The sequence below is a fragment of the Acomys minous genome (genome assembly GCF_964271855.1).
Source record: "Acomys minous genome assembly, chromosome: 13".
Lineage (NCBI taxonomy): Eukaryota > Metazoa > Chordata > Mammalia > Rodentia > Muridae > Acomys > Acomys minous.
Window position 1 is genome coordinate 110,163,245 of NC_140495.1, and position 25,684 is coordinate 110,188,928.

The 25,684-nt window shown below is 58.0% G+C and overlaps 4 protein-coding genes across 4 annotated transcripts; 2 read left to right on the forward strand and 2 right to left on the reverse strand.

The window, feature by feature from the left end:
- The first annotated feature begins 41 nt into the window (after positions 1-41).
- On the forward strand, positions 42-9,332 carry WDR46 (WD repeat domain 46). The gene is made up of 15 exons (XM_084753742.1): positions 42-249; positions 336-524; positions 612-692; positions 798-910; positions 1,004-1,091; positions 1,171-1,232; positions 2,670-2,774; positions 2,876-3,026; positions 3,116-3,251; positions 3,617-3,716; positions 7,490-7,803; positions 7,960-8,054; positions 8,145-8,240; positions 8,341-8,454; positions 8,860-9,332. Exons 1-15 carry the CDS (start codon positions 181-183, stop codon positions 8,968-8,970), a joined length of 1,824 nt encoding a protein of 607 aa, XP_084609868.1. The 5' UTR covers positions 42-180; the 3' UTR covers positions 8,971-9,332.
- Positions 9,333-9,612: 280 nt separating this feature from the next.
- Positions 9,613-11,476, reverse strand: B3GALT4 (beta-1,3-galactosyltransferase 4). The gene is made up of 2 exons (XM_084753762.1): positions 11,307-11,476; positions 9,613-10,988 (listed from the first exon to the last, which is right to left on the reverse strand). Exons 1-2 carry the CDS (start codon positions 11,339-11,341, stop codon positions 9,857-9,859), a joined length of 1,167 nt encoding a protein of 388 aa, XP_084609888.1. The 5' UTR covers positions 11,342-11,476; the 3' UTR covers positions 9,613-9,856.
- A 437-nt stretch (positions 11,477-11,913) lies between these two features.
- RPS18 (ribosomal protein S18) lies at positions 11,914-14,622 on the reverse strand. The gene is made up of 4 exons (XM_084753793.1): positions 14,532-14,622; positions 14,040-14,138; positions 12,218-12,406; positions 11,914-12,122 (listed from the first exon to the last, which is right to left on the reverse strand). Exons 1-4 carry the CDS (start codon positions 14,532-14,534, stop codon positions 11,955-11,957), a joined length of 459 nt encoding a protein of 152 aa, XP_084609919.1. The 5' UTR covers positions 14,535-14,622; the 3' UTR covers positions 11,914-11,954.
- Positions 14,623-14,753: 131 nt separating this feature from the next.
- VPS52 (VPS52 subunit of GARP complex) lies at positions 14,754-24,744 on the forward strand. The gene is made up of 20 exons (XM_084753737.1): positions 14,754-15,100; positions 15,780-15,864; positions 16,473-16,525; positions 16,670-16,745; positions 17,614-17,681; positions 17,888-18,063; positions 18,520-18,670; positions 19,330-19,430; positions 19,522-19,654; positions 19,757-19,814; positions 20,637-20,770; positions 21,119-21,274; positions 21,690-21,808; positions 21,976-22,099; positions 22,263-22,358; positions 22,494-22,601; positions 22,713-22,778; positions 23,171-23,282; positions 23,505-23,623; positions 23,773-24,744. Exons 1-20 carry the CDS (start codon positions 15,011-15,013, stop codon positions 23,917-23,919), a joined length of 2,172 nt encoding a protein of 723 aa, XP_084609863.1. The 5' UTR covers positions 14,754-15,010; the 3' UTR covers positions 23,920-24,744.
- The last annotated feature ends 940 nt before the right edge of the window (positions 24,745-25,684 follow it).

Below are 25,684 nucleotides of genomic sequence, written 5' to 3' on the forward strand. Positions count from 1 at the left end.
CCCTTCGGGAGAGCTTACCCAACTCACAGAAGGATGCCCTCACTCAAGATGGCGCCAGAGGCTTCAGAACCCCCGTACAGCGATGATTGGACGAAGACCGGAAGACGTCCGGAAGTTCCCTAGAGGGCCGTGGGACCGCCGAAGGGAGTTCCTCACGTGGATCGCTGCAGGCTCAGGGCGATGGAGACGGTCCCCAAGCCGGGTGGGGGTGTCCCGCCCAGGAAGGACAAACCCCAGGCCAAGATGAAGGTAGCGGCTTTGGCGGGCGGCGCTCGGGCCGGGGCCGGGGCTGGGGGCTGGAGCTGCCGGTACCAGGGCTTCTCCTCTGTCCCTAGAAACCGCGGCGCTACTGGGAGGAGGAGACCACCGCGCCCGCCGCCGGCGCCTCTCCGGGGCCGCCGAGGAAGAAGGCGAGGGTTCGGCAGCCGCGGCCTCAGAGGTCCGGGGGCGCGCGCGTCGCCAGGACGCCTCGGCTCGCCCCGGGCGCCCCGGAGCGGAGGAAGCCGCCGAGGTCCCTGTCTGGGGTGAGCCTGGGTTGACAGGGGTTGGCAGCGCTCCACGGGGACCCCGGTCGATCGGAATCCGCCTCTTGCCTCCCTGCCCCTCGCCAGGCCCAGGACCCGTTCCCAGGACCCGCCCCCGCCCCCGTGGAGGTGGCCCGCAAGTTCTGTCGCATCGACAAGTCCAAAAAGGTGAGGGGGACAGCAGGTGGGTGTGCGGCGAGGCGGGTGGCGGCGGCGGCCTGGCCCCCCCACATGTGCCCTCGGGCTCTCCCAACCCTGCGGACGATGTCGTAGCTCCCGCGTTCGAAGCCTAAAACCCGAAGCAAACTGGAGACGGCCGAAGCGCAGGAGCAGGAGGCGAGCGTCAGAGCTGCCCGAGCGGAGCTGCTGCTCGCGGAGGAACCGGGGTGAGCGCGCCCCGACCCGGGCTTTCCTTGCCCTGTTCTTTGTGTGCCAGCTTCATGAGGGGGAGCCTCACCGTCGTCCTTACTGCCTTTCAGGTTTCTGGAAGGAGAAGATGGGGAAGACACGGCAAAGATACTGCAGACGGACATCGTGGAGGCTGTGGACATTGCTAGTGCTGCCAAGGTGAGCCCAGGAGGAAGAGCGGCCAGCAGGCTACTTGGGCCGGTTCATCCTTTCATGATTATTTCCCGCCCTTTCTCAGCACTTTGACCTGAACCTGAGGCAGTTTGGACCCTACAGGCTGAACTACTCTCGGACAGGCAGGTAAGGATCAGTTCTGCCTCTGTTCTCTTTCTAAACACGACTTACACGGATGGGTGGACGCGGTGCGCACGCCTATAATCCCAGCACGGGGGAGGCAGAGGCAGAGGCAGGGGCATCTCTGTGAGCTCCAGGGCAGCCTGGTCTACAGAGTGAGTCCGGGACAGCCAGGGTGACACAGAGAGACCCTGTCTTGAGGGGGAAGAAAGAGACTCTCGTGTTTGCTTGTCTGTGTGTGTGCACATGAGCATCCGTGAAGGCAGAGAACTTGGGGCTTGTGCTTTCTTCACTGGGAAGCCACCAGGCCCCTTGTGGTCATGCTGTCTGGGCATGGGTCACAGGCTCTGTGTTGCCCCCCAGCCCCTTCCTAAGGGAAGAAGGCCCGGTGCTGAGGACCGTCACAGCGGGAGCTGCAGGAAGCTGGGCTCTTTGTTGTGGGTCTGGCTTAGGACCCTATGACCTCGTGTATGCATGCAAAGCAGACCCTTGACAGCCGAGCTACACTCACCCCCAGCCCCGCAGCTCCCAGTGACTTTACTGTGGCAATGTGCGTGTTCACGTGTTGATGTTCTCACACGTGAGTGTGTGTGCACATGATTCCCAGAGGTCAGTGTGGCATCTTTGTCTGTGGCTTTCCACTTTCCCCTTCTAATGGTGGCATGTACCGCCAGCACCAGTGTGCGAGCGTGCCCATGACGCGGTGTGGCGGCAGGGCAGAGAACAGCTTAGCGGAGTCTCGTGACCTCTGTCGGCCTGTTTAGCCACTGAGCCCCTTCTTGCTGGACCCTCACTCTATTCTGATATTTCTAGGTTTTTACTACTTTCTGTTTGAGTGTTTTGCCTGTGTGTATGTCCGTGCCTGGTATCGTGCCAGACAGAAGAGGGCATCAGAGCCCCAGGAATGGGGGTTACGGGTGCCTTGGTTGTGAGTTGACGTGTGGGTCCTGGGAAGCGAACCAGTGTTCTCACCAGAGCAGCAAGGGCTCTTCACCTCTGAGCCATCTCTTCAGTCCCCACACCTTACTTTCTAGCAGGTTCCTCACAGAACCGGTATCCAGCAAGATCCCCCTGTTCTGGCCTCCCTGGGGCCACATGTGTACCAGGGATCCAGGCTCAGGCTGTCATGCTTTTGTGGCAAGCCCTGCACTGGCCGAGCCATCTGCCCCTTCCATGACTCCTGAGCTAAGTGGCTGGGTTTCCTCAGCTGCACGGGCTGTGGCCGCCTCAGTTATGCAGCCTCTACAGCTGTGCTCCCCCCTGTCCATCCGGCGGCTGCAGTGGGGTGCCTGAATTAGTCCAGTCAGGGTCGGGTGCTCCCTGCAGCGTCTACAGCTGTGCTCCCCCGTCCATCGGGGGGCTGGAGTGGGGTGCCTGAATTACTCCAGTCAGGGTCACGGTGCTCCCTGCATTAACACTCTGCCTTTGCTTCACCGCCTACAGACACCTGGCTTTAGGAGGGCGTCGGGGTCACGTGGCTGCCCTCGACTGGGTGACAAAGAAGCTCATGTGTGAGATCAACGTCATGGAGGCAGTACAGGACATCCAGTCAGTGTTTCCCTGTTGGTGGTGGATGGGAGCGGGGTGCCCGGTTGGATGATGCCCTGTGATCCTGTCTCCCATGAAACCGTCCCCCCCTTCCTACCCAGCTTTCTCCATTCTGAGACGCTGCTCGCCGTCGCCCAGAACCGCTGGCTTTACATCTACGACAACCAGGGCATCGAGCTCCACTGCATCCGCCGCTGTGACCGTGTAACTCGCCTTGAATTCCTGCCCTTCCATTTCCTCCTGGCCACTGCTGTGAGTCGCTGTGGAGCAGAGGGCCGGGTGGCAGTCCATGGGAGGACTGTGGAGGAGGACAGGGCCACTGACATCTTGCTTTCTCCCAGTCAGAGACGGGGTTTCTGACCTACCTGGACGTGTCAGTTGGGAAGATCGTGACAGCTCTGAATGCGCGCGCTGGACGGCTCAGTGTCATGGCTCAGAACCCCTACAACGCCGTTGTCCATCTTGGACACAGCAATGGTCAGTTCCTGGCTTCTCTTTTTTTTTCTTTTTGAGACAGGGTCTGGTACCCATCTCAGACTTGTGGCTCCAGCAGCTGTCTGCCTCGGCTTTCCACACAGCAGGAGCTGCTAGTGTGTGCGGGCTGCAGACCTGCTGCTCTTCCGCTTCTCTGGCCTCTACTTATTCATCAGTACATGGTCCGGTGCTGGGAAGGAAACCCATGGCCTTGTGCAGGCAAGACCAATGCTCAGCCACTCAAGCCCTGGAGTCACCCTCCCTCTTCATCTTGAGTCCTGCCTTCGCTCCACTAAATAACCTTAGGCTGAAGACAAGAGACCCGGCCACGCTCTTCAGCAGTAGCTGGTTTCTCCTCTCGCCTGCAGGCACCGTGTCCTTATGGAGCCCAGCTGTGAAGGAGCCACTGGCAAAGATTCTGTGTCACCGTGGTGGGGTGCGGGCTGTGGCGGTAGATTCCACAGGCACGTAAGTCACTTGTGTGGGGCTGAGGTGTTGGGCGTGGGTGGCAGTCACCGAGGAGCCTAGCCTGTATGTGTGTTCATGTTGCCTCTGCCCAGCTGTGGAAAGTGTCCCATGCTCCACAGCCTGGGTGCCAGGTCCCTGGTCCTAGAGGGGAGTGGGTCCAGCTCGGTGCACATCATGTGCAGATAGGCGTAGTGTTTGGGAGCCCTTCCTGGTGGCACTCTGTGAGTCTATGCTTTGTCACTTTTGGTGGGTCTGTCACTTGAGGGTCACTTTCCTCCTAAGGTGCCTTCTTTCCTGTTCCTTTCCTCAAAAATTTCCCAACCTGAATTCAACTCTCGTGCCACATGAGGTAGATTCAGGGATCTGTGCTCAGCCAGCTCAGCCCAGAGCCTAGCCCGCCAAAGGTGCCTGTGAGTGACAGATGACGGGGACGAAAGAGAACATATGTGAGAACAGTCATGAGTGTGTTGGTACTCCCCCAGGGTCACACACCCAACCCACCGCCCAGCTAGCCCAACTGACATCTTTGGTGAGAGTGACACAGTGTGTCCTAGTTGCTGTGGACTGCCCACATTCTGCATCTGAACTCTTGGTTTTTCCAGACAGGGTCTCTCTGTGTAGCCCTGGCTGTCCTGGACTCACTTTGTAGACCAGGCTGGCCTCAAACTCACAGAGATCCACCTGCCTCTGCCTCCCAAGTGCTGGGATTACAGGTGTGCGCCACCACCTGGCTGCACCTGAACACTAATGCTTAACACAGCTCAATAAGGCTGGGCGGGCTGACACTCCTCCCCCATGCCACAGGCTTGTGTGTGCGGATGCCAGCTTGTCTTACTCCATAATTCAAGCCTCCTGCCTCAGCCTCCTGCCTCAGCCTCCTGAGTGCTGGGTTATGGATGAGGAACTGGGGCACACTGCCTTCCTTGTTATGTGTGAGCCGCATAGTTCCAGGGGCTTCAGGGCTCTGAAGGCAGGAGATGAAGGTTCAGGAGCAGCCTGGGCTACGCACTCCGACCCTGTCTAAGACCCGACGTCTCTGGGTGCTTTCTAGCTCCAGCTCTGGCACATGTTTTGGTTGTGTCGCCATTTTGTTTGCTTACTGGTCTTTGAGACAGGGCTTCTGTGTACTCTGGACTGTGGTGACAACTCTGGAATTTTGGTTTCTTTAAAAAACACAGACCTAAGAATGTGCTTTCATTTTAATCCCAGGTGTAGGACATGGGCCGCTGTAGACTGTCCCCAGCAGCTGACTGTGACTTGCCTCCTGCTCTAGCAGCAGTGTGGGTTGCCAGCTGCAGAGAGTTTCTGCAATTGTGTGATGTTTGCAATCTGGAAACTTTTCAGAGGATGTATAAATGCTAGGATCCTGAGAAGTGGGGGTGGTGGGGCGGGGCGGGAGTGGGGTGGGGCGGGTTGTTGTGGTTTGTTAGTAGCCGCAGTCAAAGAAGAAACAGAAGAAAAGAAATTAGACTCAGGGTTTTATGTCTCTCTCCCTTCTGTCCTTGTTTCTCTCTTGTCTAGTGATGGGGGTGGAGTGGGTGAAACCAGGGGAATAAAGGTTGCTGAAAAAGTAGAACCCACAAAGTAGAAAAGATTAGCTACCCTGGGCTGTCCTGAACTCCCTCTGTAGACCAGACTGGCCTTGAGATCACCTGAGTGCTGGGATTAAAGGTGTGCGCCACCTGCTGGTCCTGGTAGTGTCACTCTTGGTCTTTCTTTGTCACTCCTCCCCCGCCTCTCCTTGTACCTCTGGGAACTTGTGCTGTCTGTGCCCTTTCCTGACATGCATGATGCTGCCAGTTCTCTGTGGCATATCCTTGTGCTATTTCAGGGGAATTTCTCACAAACCACTTCCCACTTACACTGATGGTCAGGGATTTTTTACATTAAATTTCTGCATCATTGAAGCTTTTCTTTAAAGTCCAAAACAGGAAAAACCCAAAGTTACCAACTTGTAGAAGCTTCCAAAATGCTTGGCTGCTGTTTGTGAACAGTTTGGTTCTGCCCACTCTCCTCCCCATCCGTGCTGCGCTGGACAGTAGGCGGCCTTCTGAAGCCTTGTGCTTTTAGTGGCCACTAGGCCTGAGCTGTAGCTCACCTGCCTGGGTGTAAGTGTCTTGTCCAGGGCGTCACTGCCTGGGTGTGAGTGTCCTGCCCAGGGCGTCACTGCCTGGTCAGCATAGGGGCCTGAATGCTCTGGCTCTTCAGCCTGTGGCTGCTGGCTCTGGTCCTGCTCAGGCTGTTGGTGAAGCTGATCTCTCCCCGCGGCTCTCTGGGAGCTTTAGGATTGCACTGGCTCAGCTTCTGGAGGCTGGAATTCTTCTAGTGAAGTGCTTTTGTAAGCAACGGCTGCCCAGCTGGAAACTACCCCCTGGGTCCCATAGTTCTTGTCAGGTCCAGCTGGAGGTGTGGCACTGCCCAGCATCTCTGTGGCTTCTGCTTTGTACCAGTGGCTTTTTTGGCAGGGCATATGGTCTCACTATGTAGCCCTGGCCGGGCTTGGGACTCACTATGTGGACAAGGCTGGCCTTGCACCCACAGAGTCCCACCTGAGTGCCGGGGTTAAAGCCATGCACCACCATGCCTCGCTCAGTAGCTGTCTGTCCTGCTGGGGCTCATCTGGGCTCTGTCACGGGATAAACCTTTGCACATAGGATTTTTCAGTCCCTTCCTGGATTCTGGGTCTAGGCCAAGAGAGTCCTTTAGCCCATGGCAAGGCTCGTCATGTTTAGCTCCCCTCTCAGGCTCTGAAAGAAAACAGCTTACTGTAGGGGGTTTGGTTAGACGTGGGGTATCTCATGTCTTTGCTGCTTTCTAGGAGGGTTTTCTTTCTTTTGTTTTTGTTGTTTTGTTTTTTCGAGACAGGATTTCTCTGTGTAGACTTGGCTGTCCTGGACTGGCTTTGTAGACCAGGCTGGCCTTGAACTCACAGCGATCCTCTGAGTGCTGGAATTAAAGGCGTGCACCACCACACCCGCCACCCCCCTCTTTAAGATTTATTTATATTGTATACAGTGTTCTGCCTGCATGCACACCAGAAGAGGGCACCAGATCTCATTATAGATGGCTGTGAGCCACCATGAGGTTGCTGGGAATTGAACTCAGGACCTTTGGAAGAGCAGACAGTGGTCCTAACCTCTGAGCCATCTCTCCAGCACCTAGAAGGATATTCTTAGGAAGTATTTCTTCATGTGTCATGTCACGTCACTGCTGGGGAGATGCTATGGAGCTGACTTCAGGAATTCCTCACAGTCTGTACTTGCACCAGCCCTGAGGACACTTCAGCTTTGATGTGTGTCCGCAGCTGGGGAAGGCCTCCCTGATCTCTAACCCTGGGCCCCTTTGTTGAGCCACCATGCTGGGTAGATGGCATGCGCTCTGCAGATCTGTGACTTGGGGGCAGTCACTAAATAGGCCTGGGCAGGAGTAAAGGGTAGCTAGCACAGCTGTCCAGCAGGCGCGAGGCCCTGGGTTCAATGCCTTCTCCCCCCCCAACCACAGCAAAACCCCCAGAGAATCAGGCCTGACTTGAAGTCCGTGTCAGCCATTCCCTACCTCAGATCTCCTCTGTGGCCCTGAACAGTGAGGCACTCACACTCGGTCTCAGGCTGAGCTGTGAGTTCAGGGGTCCATGAGACTATCATGGGGTGCATTGTGTGAGGTGCAGCACTTAGTGTGGAGTGTGGGTGCGTCCACATGTGACACTTTGGACTTGGCCACAGGCCTAGTGCATCCCCACTGGGGACCAGCTGCTCAGTCTCCCTCACATGCAGGTACATGGCCACCTCTGGGCTGGACCACCAGCTGAAGATCTTTGACTTGCGAGGGACATTCCAGCCCCTGAGTGCCCGGACCCTGCCCCTGGGAGCAGGGCATCTGGCCTTTTCCCAGCGTGGACTCTTAGCAGCAGGAATGGGTGATGTGGTCAACATATGGGCAGGGCAGGGCAAGGCCAGCCCCCCCACCGTGCAGCAGCCCTACCTCACCCACCGACTGTCAGGCCATGTGCACGGACTCCAGTTCTGCCCCTTTGAAGACGTGTTGGGGGTGGGGCACAGTGGAGGCATCACCAGCATGCTTGTTCCTGGTGAGTGGGCCAGGGGACATGGCACCATCAGAAGTGTGTGAGGGTGGGTGACACCTGGGGGAGGGGCAACAGGTGTCGTCAGTCCAGAGTTGCATGGCTAGGCTCAGCCCCATGTTCTCCCCCTTCCCTCTCTCCCTTCCTCCCTCCCTTCCTCAGGGGCTGCTGAGCCCAACTTCGATGGTTTGGAGAACAACCCATACAGGAGCCGCAAGCAGCGCCAGGAATGGGAGGTGAAGGCTCTGCTGGAGAAGGTGAGCTCTGCTCCGCCCTCCTGGGCTCCCGTTCCCCTGGTGTCACCTCCTTGTGGCTCCTCACCCGTCCCTGTCCTGTGACACGTGCAGGTGCCTGCGGAGCTCATCTGTTTGGACCCCCGAGCCCTGGCGGAGGTGGATGTGGTCAGCCTGGAGCAGCAGAGGAAGGAGCGGGTAGAGAGACTGGTACGCAGCTGCCCTGCGCCTGCCCCGCCCCTCGGCCCCGCCCCATTTTGAAGTATAGCTCAGCAGGGCTGTTGTTGACTGCCCTCCTGTCCCTTGTCAGGGCTATGACCCCGATGCCAAGGCTGCCTTCCAGCCCAAGGCAAAGCAGAAGGGACGGAGCTCCTCAGCTAGCCTGGTGAAGAGGAAGAAGAAGGTCACGGACCAGGAGCACAGGGTATGCAAGCGGGGGGCCCAGGTGCCAGCCTGCACCCCTCCAGCCTTACGCCCATCAGCAAGCAGGGGCCCAGGTGCCAGCCTGCACCCCTGCAGCCTTACACCCATCAGCAAGCGGGGCCCAGGTGCCAGCCTGCACCCCTCCAGCCTTAGGCCCATCAGCAAGCAGGGGCCCAGGTGTCAGCCTGCACCCCTCCAGCCTTACGCCCATCAGCAAGCAGGGGCCCAGGTGCCAGCCTGCACCCCTGCAGCCTTACACCCATCAGCAAGCAGGGGCCCAGGTGCCAGCCTGCACCCCTGCAGCCTTACGCCCATCAGCAAGCAGGGGCCCAGGTGCCAGCTTGCACCCCTCCAGCCTTACGCCCATCAGCCAGCCTCTGCTCCACTGCCACTTCTCTGTCCCCAGGACAAAGTCCGGCAGAGCCTTGAGCAGAAGCAGAAGCAGAAGCAGCAGAAGCCAGGGCCGGCCAAGTGCTCTGGAGCCCGCCCGTCTGCACTGGACAGATTTGTACGATGAGCCAGGCAGCAGTCTCCAGGATGACCCACAGCACCAGGTGGTGCAGCTGCCGAGGGAATTGATGCCACACCTGAGTTCAGTTCCCAGAAGATGCATGGCAGGAGGAAACACACGTCATTTTTTTTTTCCTGAGACAAGGTCTCTCTATGTTAGCCTTGGCTCTCCTGGACTCACTTTGTAGACCAGTCTGGCCTCGAACTCACAGCGATCCGCCTGCCTCTGCCCCCGAGTGCTGAGATTACAGGTGTGTACCACCACGCCTGGCTCACACGTCTTTTAACCTTTCTGTGTACACATTCAGGACAGCGTGTACTACACACACACACACACACAAAAGTGTAAATAAAAGGTTACACAGGGAAGCCACCCGGTGTGCCTCGTGTCTCAGCGTGTGTGGTGCCAGCTCCTTGGGGGGCATTGGCAAGGCTTCTGGAGAGTGGGCCATCCTGTAGACCTGTTCTAACCCGTGGGGGGCTCGCTGCATTGCCTCTGCCTCCCACAAACCTACACAGCCGCCTAAGCCTTTGCCTTAGAGGGCCCTTTGTCTCAGAGTGGCTGTCCTGAGGTGGGCTTGCGTGCAGCAGCGTGGGAGCCTGGGAGCCTCGCTCTTCCGGAGTGCAGGTCCTGGTGAACACACTGCACTGAGGTGGAGAGCTGTTTATTGGGGTCTTATCCCAGTGTCCCCCACAGCCCTCCTGTGCTTTGCCCCTCCATGGACTGTCTTTAGAGCCAGCAGGCCAGGCCCCGAGTCTCCTATCCACCCCTGTCGGGCAGCAGTTCCAGTCTGCTGTGAGGAGAGAGGTCACCCAAGGGAGCTGCAGCCTGTGCACTGGCTCCGGGGCCAAGGTCCCTGAGGTGCTGCCTCCTTCCCTGTGGCTCCGGGCTCTCAGCTGTTGAGCCAGGCCAAGAACCGGCACCTCAAGATGCCCAGGAACCCCTGGAGCCAGGAGCAGAAGGGCTCGGTCGTCTCCCCGCTCAGTCTGCTCACGAGCCTCCAGACCTCCTGCATTTTCCAGGGATCCACCTTGTGGGAGGTCAGCAGGAATTTCCCGTAACAGCACCTGTCCAGGGGGTAGTGGGTGGCGCCCGCCAACTTGACGCAGTGTGTCGGGGCCAGGCCCCCTCGCCTTGCACTGACTCCCACAAAGACGTCCTCTAGAGGTAGGAGGGGCGCCCTGCTGGCCACCTTCAGAATGAGCTGCACGGCGGAGGCGGACAGCACGTACCCAGTGCCCGAGGCGTAGGGTGGGAAGGGACCCCAGGTTTCGGGCCACAGTTCCTCTGACACTTGGTGCCGGGCCCCCGGTGTCCGAGTGGGGCTCACTCTCCAGTGCACCCGGCCTAGGTACAGAAGTGGCACTGGCCGGCCCCGGTGCTCTTCCTGGACAGCTGTGGCCTCTTGCTGTGGCTCCTTGCCCTTCTGCCATTGCTCTGAGGGGCCCCCTCTCTGGATCAGCTCCGACACCAGCTCTGGGACGTTGACATACACGTCATCATCCGTCTTGAGGACGTAGCGGGCCATAGGACAGTATTTGTTTACCCAGTTCAGGCCACTGAGGGTCTTGAGCGTGAGGTTGCGGTAGGAATCCCGGAAGGAGGCCTGCAGGATGTCCCCCTGGGCGGCTGACTCCGAGGCCAGGTCCACGTGGGGATGTTCTGTAGGTTCCCCCAGCAGGAAAAGCGTCCGCACCCGGAACCCCTGGGCCTCACGGGTGGAACCCCAAGATCCCCGAATGGCGTTCCTCTGGTTCAGGTGCTCCGGGGCCGTGCTCACAAGGATGAGCAGGAAGGGAGGGGGTCCGGGGCCACCGCAAGCCTCGGGGTTGGGAATGAGGAGGCCGGGAAGCGCGAGGGGCGGCCCGGGCGAGGCGGGGACCGGCAGCAGGGACGCCAAGGACAGGCTCAGCAGCTCCTCCCCGAGGCCGGAGGGCCCGAACAGGGTCCAGATGATCACCAGGAGGAGGACCGCCAGGAGGAGGCGCCGGAAGAGGCTGAGCCCCATGGTGAGGCGCAGGGACCTGTGGGCAGAGCTGGGAGCTGAGATTGCGGCCCTAACCGGCTGCCGCCGCGAAGACGCGACGGCCTGGGCCGGGCACCGGGAGCGGGGCTGGCGCTTCGCGAGGTGCGGTCGCGCCATGCGGCCCCAGCACACCCCAGCCGGCCCGGGGACAGCTACCCTCTCCTAGCCCCCATCGCGCCCCTCCCCCGCCGCCTTCCCATCATGCCACTCTAGGCCGGAAGCCCACAAGCGTGTGCACCCCACCGTCGGCCGGGCCCTTCCTTTATGTTCCTCCCCAGTCAGGGCCTAGCGCCGCCGGCATCTGCTAGGAACTCACCGGAGCAGCATGAGGCCGCGCAGCACCCAGTCCATAGCAGCTCTGCACTCCAACCCCGGGGACGAGCTGACACCTGCCCGGGCTCCCTGGGGCCCCACCCCACACGGGAAATCAGTGCTCACGGTTCCCGCCCAGGTGCAGAGGTGCAGGTCACCACTGGGCGGTGAATGACACAGACCATTGTTTAAAAAAGTTAACCGTGGTGGTGAACACACCCGTTTAATCCCAGCAGAGGAAGGTGGATCTGAGTTTACAGAGAGAAACCCTGTCTCAAAGATAATTGAGTTCTAGACTATCTCAGCCAGCCTAGGTGCGTCTCAAGGTAGCCTGGGCCAGAGTTAGTCTTGCCTCAAAAAAAAAAAAAAAAAAAAAAAAAAAAAAAGGGAAAGTGTGAGAGTTGAGACCAGCGTGGTCAATGAAGGGACAGCCAAGGCTACTAGCTACAGAGAAACTATGTCTTGAATACCAAAAAAGAACAAGATTGTTTTTGTCTGGTGAGGCAACAGCAGACAGAAAAGGAGTTGTTAGCATCAGCAGGGCAGGGGAGACAGGTAAGGACTACAGCGCTCTCCAGTCTGGAGCCAGCAGGGAAGACACACAGACCAGGTCAGGTATATAAATCTTTATTAACAGCGACGGTCCAGAGACTTATTTCTTCTTGGACACACCCACAGTGCGGCCGCGGCGGCCGGTGGTCTTGGTGTGCTGACCGCGGACGCGAAGGCCCCAGAAGTGGCGCAGCCCCCTGTGGGCTCTGATCTTCTTCAGCCGCTCCAGGTCCTCACGCAGCTTGTTGTCCAGACCGTTGGCCAGGACCTGGGTTTGGAGACAGGGACACCAGCTCTACCTGACCCCGTGTCCAGCCTCAACGGGCGCCCCTGTGCAGGCCGCACCCACCCACCCGCACTCACCTGGCTGTACTTTCCGTCCTTCACGTCCTTCTGTCTGTTGAGGAACCAGTCTGGGATCTTGTACTGGCGTGGGTTCTGCATGATGGTGATCACACGCTCCACCTCGTCCTCCGTGAGTTCTCCAGCCCTCTTGGTGAGGTCAATGTCTGCTTTCCTCAACACCACATGAGCATATCTCCGCCCCACACCCTGGGGTGACAAGTTTGACATTAGACTTAGCCTTTTACTTTCTCAGTACCCCATTACTGGTAGGGGCAGGCTGGCTGCACTCCCCGTTGTCCCTGACTCAGGAGGACAGGACAGGACTGGTTGTTTGTGGCCAGCCTGAGCTACCTAGGATAGATCCCCACAGCAGTAGGGCCCATAGGGAATCCCGTGCCCTGTAATCACCCCAGCAGACAGCCTGGCTGTTAGTCAGAAGGGAACACCTCAGACACTGGCCAGCAACACAGACTCAGGGCGGGAGGGCACCACTTCTCCCCCAGTGCCCAGGTGCTCAGCTTTGGCCTGAGTTTTTTTCCCACAGCAATAGCTCACAACCCGGAGTTCCCTGTGCTTCAGGGTTAAGATGAGGGTCCAGCACAGGGAACATGCGCATAAGCAGCTCACCTAGCCACCCGCAGACGCAGAGCCAGCCGAGGAGACAGTGACCAACAGTGCAGATACACTGTCCCCACGTCTCAAAGTGACCTCACACCAGCAGGCCAGGAGCATAGTCACCTACCAATGCTTGTACCACCAGGCAAGCAAAGCCAAGTGTTTAGGAGCAAGGCTTTTAAGTCAAGAGTGGGTGTCACTCTGCCCCCAACTCCAACTTCCAGAATTAAGTGAAAATTCTAGGAGCTGGAGAAATGGCTTCTCCAGACCTGGCTCCAGCCTCAGTGCTCAGAACCTAATACAACCACCATGCCGCCATTACGGAGCCCTGTATTAATTTCCCTTGTGAGACGGTCCCGCTGTCAAGGCTGTGAGCACTGAAGGTTTGTCTGATGCAGGTTCAAGGCTAGCCTAGGCTGCATAGTGAGAGCCAGCTCAGTAACCATGCGGCCTGTGCCTTCCTCATTCCTGTAAGCGATGGCGGCCAGCGCTTTGCAGGCATGTCTGTCCACACCCCCACGATTCCTGTCAAACACCAACCGGGAAGCAGCAGCACTGAAGGATACCGAAAAGCAAGGCACCATGGCACAGAACCCCCACTGCCCTTCACCCTTCCCGCTCAGCCCCCTCACAGAACACTGAGGGCTTTCTTTCTCATCCCACGGTGCCCAGGCTCTCCAGACACCCGCACAGCTCCCAAGAGCCTCAACACACCTGGGTTGTAAGCAGACTGTATTATCCCAGAGAGCTCCAGCAAGAAGCCCAGGTTCAAGTTGCCACACGTAACAACCCCCAGCCACTGCCCTCGCTCTACCCTGCCACCGCCATTCTGCTTCCCGAAGGGCACATTTCATTAAAAATGAAATATGGCAAGCAGTAAAAACCAAAGGTGGTGGCCCACGCCTTTAACCCCAGCACCTGGGAGGAAGAGGCAGGTGGATCGCTGTGAGTTTGAGGCCAGGGTCTACAGAGAGGCCCTGTTTTGAAGAAAAACAAAACAAACAAACCCCACAAAACCCACCACACACAGGTCTAGACCCGGCCCCAAGCACTCACGTATCGAATTACCCCCCCAGATTACCAAGGTGGGCAAATGGCCGCCCAAGGGTCGCGGGCCGCAGGGAGCACCGCGGGGCTGACCTCACGGCCGGCCACGCCTCGCTTCTCCAGGGGGCGGGATGGTCTGGCCTAACCTTAGAACCCCCCTCCCCGTGGCCACACTCACCTTAATGGCAGTGATGGCAAAGGCTATTTTCCGCCGCCCATCGATGTTGGTGTTGAGTACTCGCAGAATGTGCTGGAACTTCTCGGGGATCACTAGAGACTGGGAGAGCACGGGAGCGATCAGACCAGGCAGGAAAGGTCGCTGCGGCTGGGGGGGGGGAGGACCCGGGGAGCACGGGGCCCCTGCTCTGCCGAGCTCCCCGCCGCACGCCTAAGCGCGGGAAACCGCCGCCGCGGCCCCGAGCTCCCTGACGGGCGGGCGGGCGGTCGCCATAGCCGGGCTCCGGGCAACTCCGGTGTGCGCCGGGAGTGACCCCTTCCTCCGCCCGTGCTCCCCGGAACCTCACGTCCCAGGACGCCCCCTCCCGGGCCGCGCCCCGTCGCGTCACGGCGAGCAGCAGGCCCTGGGACACGGCATGCTCCGCGCCCTCGCGGAAACCGCCCCCGGCCCCGCTCCGATGTCGCCGGATCGCGGCGCGGACTCCGCGCTTACCATGGCGGCGGCGGCGGCACAAGCGGCGGCGTGGAGGCCTCCTGTGGAAGAGAGAGCGGAAGTGACGTGTGGTGCTTATATAGCCTCCGGGAGGAAGAGGCGGGGCTCGCCAGGAGCAGTGCTTCCGGAAACTGTTTTTCTCCCCGCCCCCCCGTTAGCGAGCAGTTGAACTGGGACAGTTTTGATTGGGGTGGGGGAGGGGTGGGGCCATAACTTCCGGTTCGGTTGTCTGTGCGGGCGAGCAGCGAAGGTTCCGGAGCAGGATTGCGTTCGAGACGTCCGCCTTCCCGTTTTGCACTTGACCGCAGTGACCAAAGCTTAACGGGGGAGACTGGAGCCGATCACTTTAGCTCAAATATCTGGGAACTTTCATTTTTTATTTTTTTTGCTTCGTACAAGATATTCTAGGACTTTTGGTTTTGCTTCGGGAAGCGGAGTCTCTTGAGACTGACAGCTGCCGGAAGTGAGGCTGCGGGGGAATGGCAGCCGCTGCGACCATGGCGGCTGCTGCCCGGGAGCTGGTGTTGCGGGCTGGGGTTTCAGATATGGAGGAGGAAGAGGGTCCGCTGGTGAGAGCACGGGGCTGTTTGTCCTCCGGAGTGTCGTCAGGTCGTCCCTCTTCTCAGGAAGGCGTAGGCTGGGTTCAGACGCAAGGGTTGGAGTCCTCCTGCTACCGGGGATGGCGACCGAGCCTTCGCAGATACCACAATGGCTGAAACTCGGGTCCCAGGGACACTGTGTCAGCGTCCTGTTCACGCTAGAGGGGGGAAAATTCTTAGTAGAGAGGAGAATATAGGGTAAAGGTTTAAGAACGTGGCCTCTGGAACCTGATTCCCACTTTCAGCCCCACCACTTGTACGACATGTTTGTTACATTTTCAGTGCCGTCGCTTCCCACACCTATAGAGTAGAGATGTTGTTAGCACCTGCCTTGTAGGTCGTCGTTAGGATTAGCCGAATGAGTATGAGTAAAGGTGCACCCAACACCCGGGTAAACACTGTGTAGGCTGACAACTTTAGCATCTGAAACTCCCTACGCAGGGGAGGTCTTAACTTCAAAGGCATTTGGGTACCTCCCCCGACTCCATGAATTGTCTGATACCCGTAACGTGTTTTCTGCTCAGTAGCCCGCTTACTATGGCTCCCCCCACCCGCTCCCCCCTCCGTTGCAGGATTAAGGATATCGGATTGTATTTTGTTTCCAGTGTATCTTTCTGTATCCCACATTCACTACTCTGTCCGTCTGCAGGGGGCTGGCTCTGGACTCCAGGAGCCCCTGCAGCTCGGGGAGTTGGATATCACCTCTGACGAATTCATCCTGGATGAAGTGGATGGTAAGTGGTGGCATGGGGTGGGCGCAAAGTAGCCCCCTTAGTCCTTTAGGAATATATGCCCCCCCCAGGCCAACCCCTGCATTTAAAAAATTACATATACAGTTTAACCTATGAATTGAGAAGGTTTAATTTCAAATTTAGGCTCAATAAGAAATGAACAGGAAGAGTAGAATAATTACAGTGAAGTTGCTGCATCACTTTTTGCTCTTTGGGAATATTATTAAAATACAGTAAAAATAAAGCTTGTTTGAACATAAGTGTGCAGCCAGCCAGAGTGCCAACTAAGACAGTTAGTGAGTGAGTGACTGACAGGCAGGTACCGCACACATCACAGATTCACCCAGTGAAGATGATTCAGGTCCAAGGCCGGGTCAGAGGTCTTTCAGCTTCTCAGAACACCGCACATTTCAGAGCTTACAAGTCACATTTTGGAATCTTCCGTTTAGTATTTTTGTTCAGCGATTGATTGGACTATAAGGAACTGAAACAGCAGAAAATCAAACTGCAGAGCAACCGCTCCTATAACTGAGGGTGGGGCTGGAGGGAGGGGAGTGGTGTGGGCGGAGGGGGGCGTGGCACTGGCCCCAGTGGTAACCCTCTGTCCCCAGTTCATATCCAGGCGAATCTGGAGGATGAGCTGGTGAAGGAAGCTCTCAAAACGGTAAGGCTCTCGCTGCTCACCCCGCCACCTTCCCTCAGCTGTCTTTTGTCACCTTGGTGTGTCCCCCGTAGCCTGTCAGTGAGTCTGCTCTGGTGTCCTTTTCCTGTGGCTTCTTCCTGACTTGTCATTGTGCCCCCCCCCCAGGGTGTGGATCTTCGACACTACTCCAAGCAGGTGGAGCTGGAGCTGCAGCAGATTGAGCAGAAGTCGATCCGCGACTGTATCCTCCAGCAGAGGGCGGGGTGGGAGGTGTGATGCAGGTAGCCTCCACGGCCATTGTGTGACTGGCGTTTGCCACCTTGTGGGTTCTCCTTTTGTCCACCCACCTCCACCCTTTCAACCCCCAAACACTAGATATGAGAGAAAAAAAGGATAGAAAGAAAAGAGATCCCTGAATAAAGCTAGTGTCAGAAAGGGCGAGGCGTCAGACTCCTTCCTGCTGACTGGGGGCTTTGAGCTTCTTGGAGTATATTTGATCTTTGACGTCAGGCTATCTAATGTCTAGTTTCTTCTCTGCTCATGACTACTTAACAAACATCAACCGACCCCACCTCTGGGGCCTTAGCATTCCAAATGTCACACAATCACAGAAACTATCTGCAGCTGACAAAACAATGTCTGGGCTGGAGGAGGAGGCAAACCATAGGCAGCTGTCGTGAAGCCGCCCGTGTCCCTACTCCTGGCACTAAATTGAAAACATATTCTTATACTATTTCTGTGGCATTTTTTTCAAAATACTTCTGTGCTTTTTTTTTTAAGATTTATTTCATGTGCATCTATGTTTTGCTTGTGTGTACGTCTGTGTGATGGTGTGGGATTCCCTGGAACTGGAGTTACAGACAGTTGTGAGCTGCCGTGTGGATGCTGGGAATTGAACCCCAGTCCTCTGGAAGAGCAGCCAGGCTCTTAACTGCTGAGCTGTCTCTCCAGCCCTGTTTCCTGTGTTTTTTTTAAAAGAAACCAAAATTCCAAACTTCTCACTACAGGATGGCATCTAAGGTCTCTGTTACTCAGGGAGAGCTTGCAGGGAGGTCCTGCAGGTCTAAGGAACTCTGTTCACCGTGAAGCCCTTGACTTTTGTGGGTCAGACATTCAAGAGAGTGAAAACATAGCATCTCTGCACAATCAGATCACAGCCTGCGACGCTGTCCTGGAGGTCAGTGGCCCTTACCGGTGGCTCAAAACCCGACACGCCCTCTGCTCCTGCATTTTCTTTTTTTTGTTAGTATTTTTTGTGTCCTTGGATAAGTGAAGCTCTCCCGCCCTCCTGCGCTGCAAGGGTATTCACGCAGAGACTTGGTTGGCACACTTGTCCCCGCCAACCCCGTGGCATGCCCACAGTGCTGTCTGCCCTCCCCACAGCGCATGGAGCAGATGCTCGGAGCTTTTCAGAGCGACCTCAGCTCCATCAGCTCTGAGATCCGGACCCTGCAGGAGCAGTCGGGAGCCATGAACATCCGGCTTCGCAACCGACAAGCCGTTCGGGGGAAGCTTGGGGAACTTGTAGATGGGCTGGTGGTGCCCTCTGCCCTGGTCACGTGAGTCGCTGCTTGGAAGGGCCATAGTGTCCAGAGCAGGTGGTCACAACAGAGGCCTCTGGGCTGAGCTTGTCAACTACCGTCTAGAAACCAGGTGTGCTGGCTCATGCCTGTAAGCACATGCTTGGGAGGGTGAGACAGGAGGATTGCTGCAAGTAGACCAGCCTGGGCTGTAGAGTTAAAACAAACAAACAAACAAACCTGAGTACATTATAGAAGCTGATGGATGGGTTAATAGCTACTCACCCTACGTTAGCCACCATAGGCAGGACATAGGCTAGCAGGGATCCGGGGTGACGTGGGGAGGTGCGGCTCAGGAGTTGAAAACTGTGTGCTGTACCAGAGACCGTGGTGGAAGGTAGCAATGACTCGTGAGGTGGGAGGGGTGTGCTTTGGGTCTGTTTCAGGGCTGTTGAGTCTCCCTTGTAATCATTCCCATCATCCCTTGCTCCTCAGAGCAATTCTGGAAGCTCCAGTGACAGAGCCCAGGTTCCTGGAGCAGCTGCAGGAGCTGGATGCCAAGGCGGCCGCCGTCAGAGAGCAGGAGGCGAGGGGCACGGCCGCCTGCGCTGACGTCAGGGGCGTGCTCGACCGACTCCGGGTCAAGGTGCGAAGTGACTGCTTAGCACCAGCTTCCCAAGGACCTCGCAGTGTTTCCCTGTGTGCAGCAGCCTGTCTAGCGCCCCGAAAGTCTACAGAGGGCAGAGACGAGGCCCAGTCGGTGGAGTGCTTGCTTAGCATGCAGGAAGCCCCGGGCTCCGTCCCGGCACTGCATGTTGGCGTGATGGCCGTGTCTGCTGTCCTAGGAAGGGGAAGAGGAAAGATGAGAAGTTCGGGCCCAGCCTGGGGCGCGCGAGACCCGGCCTCCAGAACAAGCGGGGCTCACTCTGGAGCAAAGGGAGTAAGAGCAGAGCAGAGAGGACGGCCAGGCCCCGTGGAGGGAAGGGAAGGCGGGCACACGCATACAGCATTCTGTATCTAAAACAAGAAAAAGAAGCAACTGAGAAAAATAAGGCCAGGCGTGGCGGTGCAGGTTTAGCCCCAGTGCTCAGGAGGCGGAGGCAGGCAGCCGTCTGTGAGTCCCAGGCCCCCTGTCTGCACAGAGAGTTCCAGGCCAGCCAGGGCTCCGCAGATCCTGTGTCAGTAACTAAAGCAGCCAACCAAAGCACAACTGAAGAAGTATTCTTTCCTCACATCTGCCGCCTCCCTTCCTTCCTTGCACGCAGTAAGGGCCCCGGCGTCATGGCTGTTCTTCCTCACGTCTAGGCAGTGACGAAGATCCGCGAGTTCATCCTCCAGAAGATCTACTCATTCCGAAAGCCGATGACCAACTATCAGATCCCACAGACGGCGCTGCTGAAGTACAGGTGGGCACCCAGCACGGGTCAGGGTGGCCCGCCAGCTGCTCACCAGGCAGCGTGGGCATCCCGGTGCCTGACTCGGCCCTGGACCTTCCAGATTTTTCTATCAGTTCCTGCTGGGCAACGAGCGAGCTACAGCCAAGGAGATCAGGGATGAGTACGTAGAGACGCTGAGCAAGATCTACCTGTCCTACTACCGCTCCTATGTGGGGCGGCTCATGAAGGTGCAGGTGAGCTGGGCAAGGAGCCACGGCCCGGAGGGGGTGCTGAGCGGAGCCCCCGCCTGCTGACGGTGGGGAGCCAGGCTGCAGCGCTCTGTTCTTTTTCTCTAGTACGAGGAAGTTGCTGAGAAAGACGATCTAATGGGTGTGGAAGACACAGCAAAGAAAGATATCCTGGAAAGAGAGCCTCACGCCAGGCTCGTGGCAGGAAGTCGGCTTCCGGCCTGCAGGGCTGCGTTTCTTACCGTTTCTGCGGTGCGGCGCCTTTGAGCACGTAAAGGCGAGAGCGTCCTGTCAAGAGGCACAGCCTTCTGGCGGGTTTTCCCACTGATGATTTCAGAGGCTTTGTAAGAGCTTGACGGCCTTTACAGGTGTGGGGTGACGCGAGGCTGTGCTCAGGACAGGGGTGTCTGTTTAGGGGTGAAGTGAGGCTGTGCTCAGGACAGGGTGTCTGTTTAGGGGTGAAGTGAGGCTGTGCTCAGGACAGGGTGCCTGTTTAGGGGTGAAGTGAAGCTGTGCTCAGGACAGGGTGTCTGTTTAGGGGTGAAGTGAGGCTGTGCTCAGGACAGGGTGCCTGTTTAGGGGTGAAGTGAAGCTGTGCTCAGGACAGGGTGTCTGTTTAGGGGTGAAGTGAGGCTGTGCTCAGGACAGGGTGCCTGTTTAGGGGTGAAGTGAAGCTGTGCTCAGGACAGGGTGTCTGTTTAGGGGTGAAGTGAAGCTGTGCTCAGGACAGGGTGTCTATTTAGGGGTGAAGTGAGGCTGTGCTCAGGACAGGGTGCCTGTTTAGGGGTGAAGTGAGGCTGTGCTCAGGACAGGGTGTCTGTTTAGGGGTGAAGTGAGGTTGTGCTCAGGACAGGGGTGTCTGTTTAGGGGTGACGTGAGGCTGTGCTCTGGGCGGGGTGTCTGTTTAGCTTCTTGGGATCCTCAGGTCGTGGCTGCCTGGGTCTGGGTGGTGAGCTCCATAGTTTTCCCTGACTCCGATGCTGTGCACGGTTCTTCTCGAAGCCGTCCCTCCGAAGCAGGAACACCATCTTCACCCTGGGCACCCGGGGTGCCGTCATCTCCCCCACTGAACTTGAAGCCCCCATCCTGGTGCCCCACACTGCCCAGCGTGGAGAGCAGAGGGTATGACAAGGCTACCCCTCTGTGGCCAGGGATCAATCCCCTAAGGTGTCAGCGTGGACTTTGGGGCTCCCCCAGCCTGCTGAGATGTGGGAGGGCTGGGAGCCATGGACGTAGAGGCGAGGCTGGCTATGGAGACTGTCCTGAGGCGGCAGTTGAAGTGGATGTGGGCGGTGGCAGCAGCCAGTGGGGAGGGCTGTGTCCTCTGTCCCCTCCTCAGTGCCGTTCAGGGTGCTCCTCCCCACCTGGAGGTTGGGGTGGGGTCTTGTGAGCTCTCATTGCCTAGATGTGCTGAGTCTCCATGAGCATGGGTCCCTGTTGGATGCCATCCCTCTGTCTCTGTCCCTACAGTACCCGTTTGAAGCTCTCTTCCGCAGCCAGCACTACGCCCTCCTCGACAATTCCTGCCGGGAATATCTTTTCATCTGTGAATTTTTTGTCGTGTCTGGCCCAGCTGCACACGACCTGTTCCATGCTGTCATGGGCCGCACACTCACCATGACGCTGGTAAGCCTCAGAAGTCCGCTTTTCCCCCTGTCCTCAGACTCAGCAGCGGCCAGCGCGCTCCCAAGTGTCGGTACCGAAAGCATCTAAGTCCATAACTCGCAGCATGGCCCCTAGGACACGCTCAGACCATGGCCCTGGGCTTCCTCTGCTTTCCCAGGAGCAGCCAGCAACTCCTGGGACATGAGTGTCCTCTAACCCTGCCCCTTGACACCCTCCCCAGGCGCCGTCCGCTCCTGTGAGGAGCTTACATAGTGTGGCTAGTGAGGCGGTCAGAGCCGCTCCAGGTGCCTGTGCACAGGGAAGGAGGTCGTCTCCCTGGCCAGTGCCTTGTCCCCAAAGAAATGTACATCTGTGTGCCCACAGGCGCTCGAACGACAAACTGACCTTCAGTTGTCTGCTTGTCGCTGTGCCACAGAAACACCTGGAGTCCTATCTGGCCGACTGCTACGACGCCATTGCTGTTTTTCTCTGTATCCACATCGTTCTCCGCTTCCGCAACATCACAGCAAAGAGGGATGTCCCTGCTCTGGACAGGTCACTGCACTCTTCCTTGCCTGATAGCCTTTACCCTGACTCCCATTTGTGTGTCCCAGGGGTAGCGTTGGTGCCATGCACACCCGCTCCCACTCCCCTGACGGTGCGTGCTCCCAGGGCTGCCTGCAGTCCTGGGCAGCTGAGCTCTGACGCTGATTAGCCTGCAGGTACTGGGAGCAGGTGCTCGCCTTGCTGTGGCCTCGCTTTGAGCTGATCCTGGAGATGAATGTCCAGAGTGTCCGCAGCACTGACCCCCAGCGCCTCGGGGGACTGGACACTCGGCCCCACTATGTGAGTGCGGGTGACGGTACAAGGGGGTCTTGTGGTCACACTCAGTGGAGGGTCAGACACTGCTGAAGGGGTACGGGGGACAGCAGTTGCAGAGGCAGCTCTGAGGGGACTGTGTCCACCAGGCAGGAGGCTGTGACCTGTGACTGTTCCTCCTTGCTCCTAGATCACACGCCGCTATGCCGAGTTCTCCTCTGCGCTCGTCAGCATCAACCAGACCATCCCCAATGAGCGCACGCTGCAGCTGCTGGGCCAGCTCCAGGTGGGCTAGCGGGAGAGCCTTCCCAGCATGGGGCTGTGATCTAGCTGGGCCAGCTCTAGGTGGGCTAGCGGGACAGCCTTCCCAGCATGGGGCTGTCGCCTACGTTCTCACTGCTGCCTCTGCTGGCCATTGCAGGTGGAGGTGGAGAATTTTGTGCTGCGTGTGGCTGCGGAGTTCTCCTCCAGGAAGGAGCAGCTGGTGTTTCTGATTAACAACTATGACATGATGCTGGGTGTGCTGATGGTAACACTCCTGCTCCACGGCTCCGCCCGGGTCCTGCAGCGCCCGCAGCCTGGGGTGAGGGGGTGCTGGCGTGAAGGCTCTTCCCACTTCCTTACTCCCCGTCTTCCTTAGGAGCGGGCTGCTGACGACAGCAAAGAGGTGGAGAGTTTCCAGCAGCTGCTCAGTGCCCGGACACAGGTAGGGCCAGGTGTGGCAGGAGGACAGTGCTGTTGGAGTGACCTCAGTGCAGGGCCATCATCACAGCCCACTGCTCTGTGTGTGTGTGTGTGTGTGTGTGTGTGTGTGTAAGCTCATGGAGGTCAGAGGTCACCACGTCTAGGAATGGCTCCTTTCTGACGTCGACCTTGTGTTCTGGGGACCAGTGACAAGCACTGCTCCCCCATGAGCCAGCTCATCAGCTCCTGGTTCTGGAGGAAATCCTTGGGGTGGGGGATCCCCTGACCCTGTGAGATCACCACCCAGTGCAAGGCTCACAGAGGCTGGCAGCTCTGTGGGGTGTCACTGCCACAGAGTCACATGGCCACATTGTCCCCAGGACTCCTGACTGTCCGGCTTACACTTCTCCCTAGGAATTCATTGAAGAATTGCTGTCCCCGCCCTTCGGGGGTCTGGTGGCATTTGTGAAGGAGGCTGAGGTTTTGATTGAGCGTGGACAGGCTGAGCGACTTCGGGGGGAAGAAGGTATAAGGATGTTGTCATGGGGCTGTGGGAAGGCGAGTTAAAAGGGCAGTGAGCGTGTGTGGCTGATGGGGAGGTGGCAGCAGGCAGCACTTGGCTGGCAGATACCAGCAAAGCCAGGTTTGGTGGTGGTGAGCATGGCTGTGCCCTGGGCAGGCCTCGCTAGGTGACCACGAGGTCACCAGACCTGCTTGCAGCCTGACACTCCCTTTCCTGGGCGCTCAGCCCGAGTCACCCAGCTGATCCGAGGCTTTGGCAGTTCCTGGAAGGCGTCAGTGGAGTCCCTGAGTCAGGATGTCATGCGTAGCTTCACCAACTTCCGGAACGGAACCAGCATCATCCAGGTGACCCCGGTTCTGGTCCTAGCCGCTGGCCTGCTGTTCCCTTCTCTTTGCTCTGGGCTCTGTGTCACATGGCTGCCCTGCGGGTAAGCTGTGCCTGACTCTGCTGAAGGCCTTGGGCCTGTCAGGCTGATGCACTGTCCTGCCTGCAGGGGGCGCTGACGCAGCTCATCCAGCTCTACCACCGCTTCCACCGTGTGCTGTCGCAGCCGCAGCTCCGGGCGCTCCCGGCCAGGGCAGAGCTCATCAACATCCACCACCTCATGGTGGAGCTCAAGAAACACAAGCCTAACTTCTGAGTGGTCCCCGGGACGTCACCTGGGACCCCTTTCCTGTTCTTGTCTCAGGCTTCCCCACACCTCCCAGCCTCCATCACCAGGACCAGGCCTCTGCTTCCACAGAGTGCTCAGGGCTGTTCTCCCTGGGCCTCTGGGGCGACCCTCATGTCCCCAGTCCTGTCACCTGCTCCCACCACCTCAGTCTTTGCCTCTCAGCTCTTAGATCCGAGCAGTGCAGGCCTCGGCCTCTCCTGTGGCATGCCGCTCATGGCCTCCACTGGAACCCTGGCCGTCGCCTGCTGCTCTGTAGGTGTAATAAGGGCTGTGCGGGAGGCTGCTTCGGCTCCGTCCTGCGGCCTCCGGGTGCTCCAGCTCCTTTACTGTAGTCTGTCCAGGCCCCACCCTGGTGGACATCAGGAGCTGGGTAGTAACCTCTGGCCTGTGGCTGCTTCTGGCCCCAGGAGTGGCGGAGCTGTTCAGTGTAGCTCTCCAGAAAGGTGCCACATGCCTCACGCCTGGGAACGTGGACAGCTTTGGGCAACCATGGGAAAAGTGCACACTGACTCTGAGGCTGGCTGTCTCAGCCCCCAAGTGGCTGTCACAGCTCCTTCGAGGGTGAAGAGCCTGCAGGACCTACACCCATAACCGGGGGACTGTGGGGCTGCCTCCAAAACGTGTTGTCATTTACGTTTGACCCGGACCCTTCCTGCCACCCTCCCTGTGTGCTGAGCTTGAAGACTCTAGAGCAGTGAGTGGTCCTCAGCCTTCCGGACGCTGCGACGTTGCGACCCCTAAATACAGCGCCTCATGTCATGGCCCCAACCATAAAGTTCTGTTGTATGTCGATTGCTACTTCCTAACTGTTGTAAGCTGTAATGTAGATGTCTGTGTTTTCTGCTGGTCTTAGGCAACCCCTGGGAACAGGGTTGAGACCCCCAGAGGGGCCATGACCTACAGGTTCTAAATCAAAGGAACATTCTTGACTAAGGTTTTTGTTTGTTAGTTTTCCCTTCAAAACAGGGTTTCTCTGTGTAGCCCTGCCTGTCCTGGAACTTGCTCTGTAGACCAGGCTGCCCTTGAATTCAGAGATCTGCCTGCCTCTGCTGGGATTAAAGGTGGGCACCACCACACCCAGCAACCTTGGCCAAGTCTTAAACAAAACTGGGCTGCTTGGGTTACAGAATACGCTCAAGGCCAGCCTGGACCATGCCTTAAACTAACAGCTCAGCATCAGGAAGCTTACGAGGCAGATAGTGGTCCCTAGGTGCCTTCTACAGTGTGGGGAGGGGTTTCAGGTGAAAGATGCTGTCCAGGAGAAAAGGTAATTTAAGTTATTTCCTCCGGCCTGTTCACTTCCCAGGCCCTTGGCCAGTGTGGTCTTTGAGCCCGTGCACCCAAGGGAAGGGAAGGCAGGCAGATTCTAAAGTCCTGTCCTTGTGAGCCCTGCCCTGTCTTCCGCCATATCCCCTTCCCTTGCCCCAGAGTTTCAGCTTTCCCTGTGTCGCGCTGGCTCCCAGCTTCCCTGAGGTTTACCCAGCGTTGTACTAGGCTGGGGTTGGGAGTCTGGCAGCGCACAAGCTCACCCCAGTCCATGGTCCTTTCTCTCCTGTTAGCCCTTACCACCTGCTCCACCACCCCCTCCCAGGTGTCAGCCTTGGGGACGCCCAGTTTTCTGGCTGTGTGGACCATGAATCAGAGATCCCCTCACCTCTGCTTCCTGAGGGCTCGGGTTAAAGGCGTTCCCAAAGAACCTGGGGACCCTTTCCTTGGGTGGGTTACATCCAGC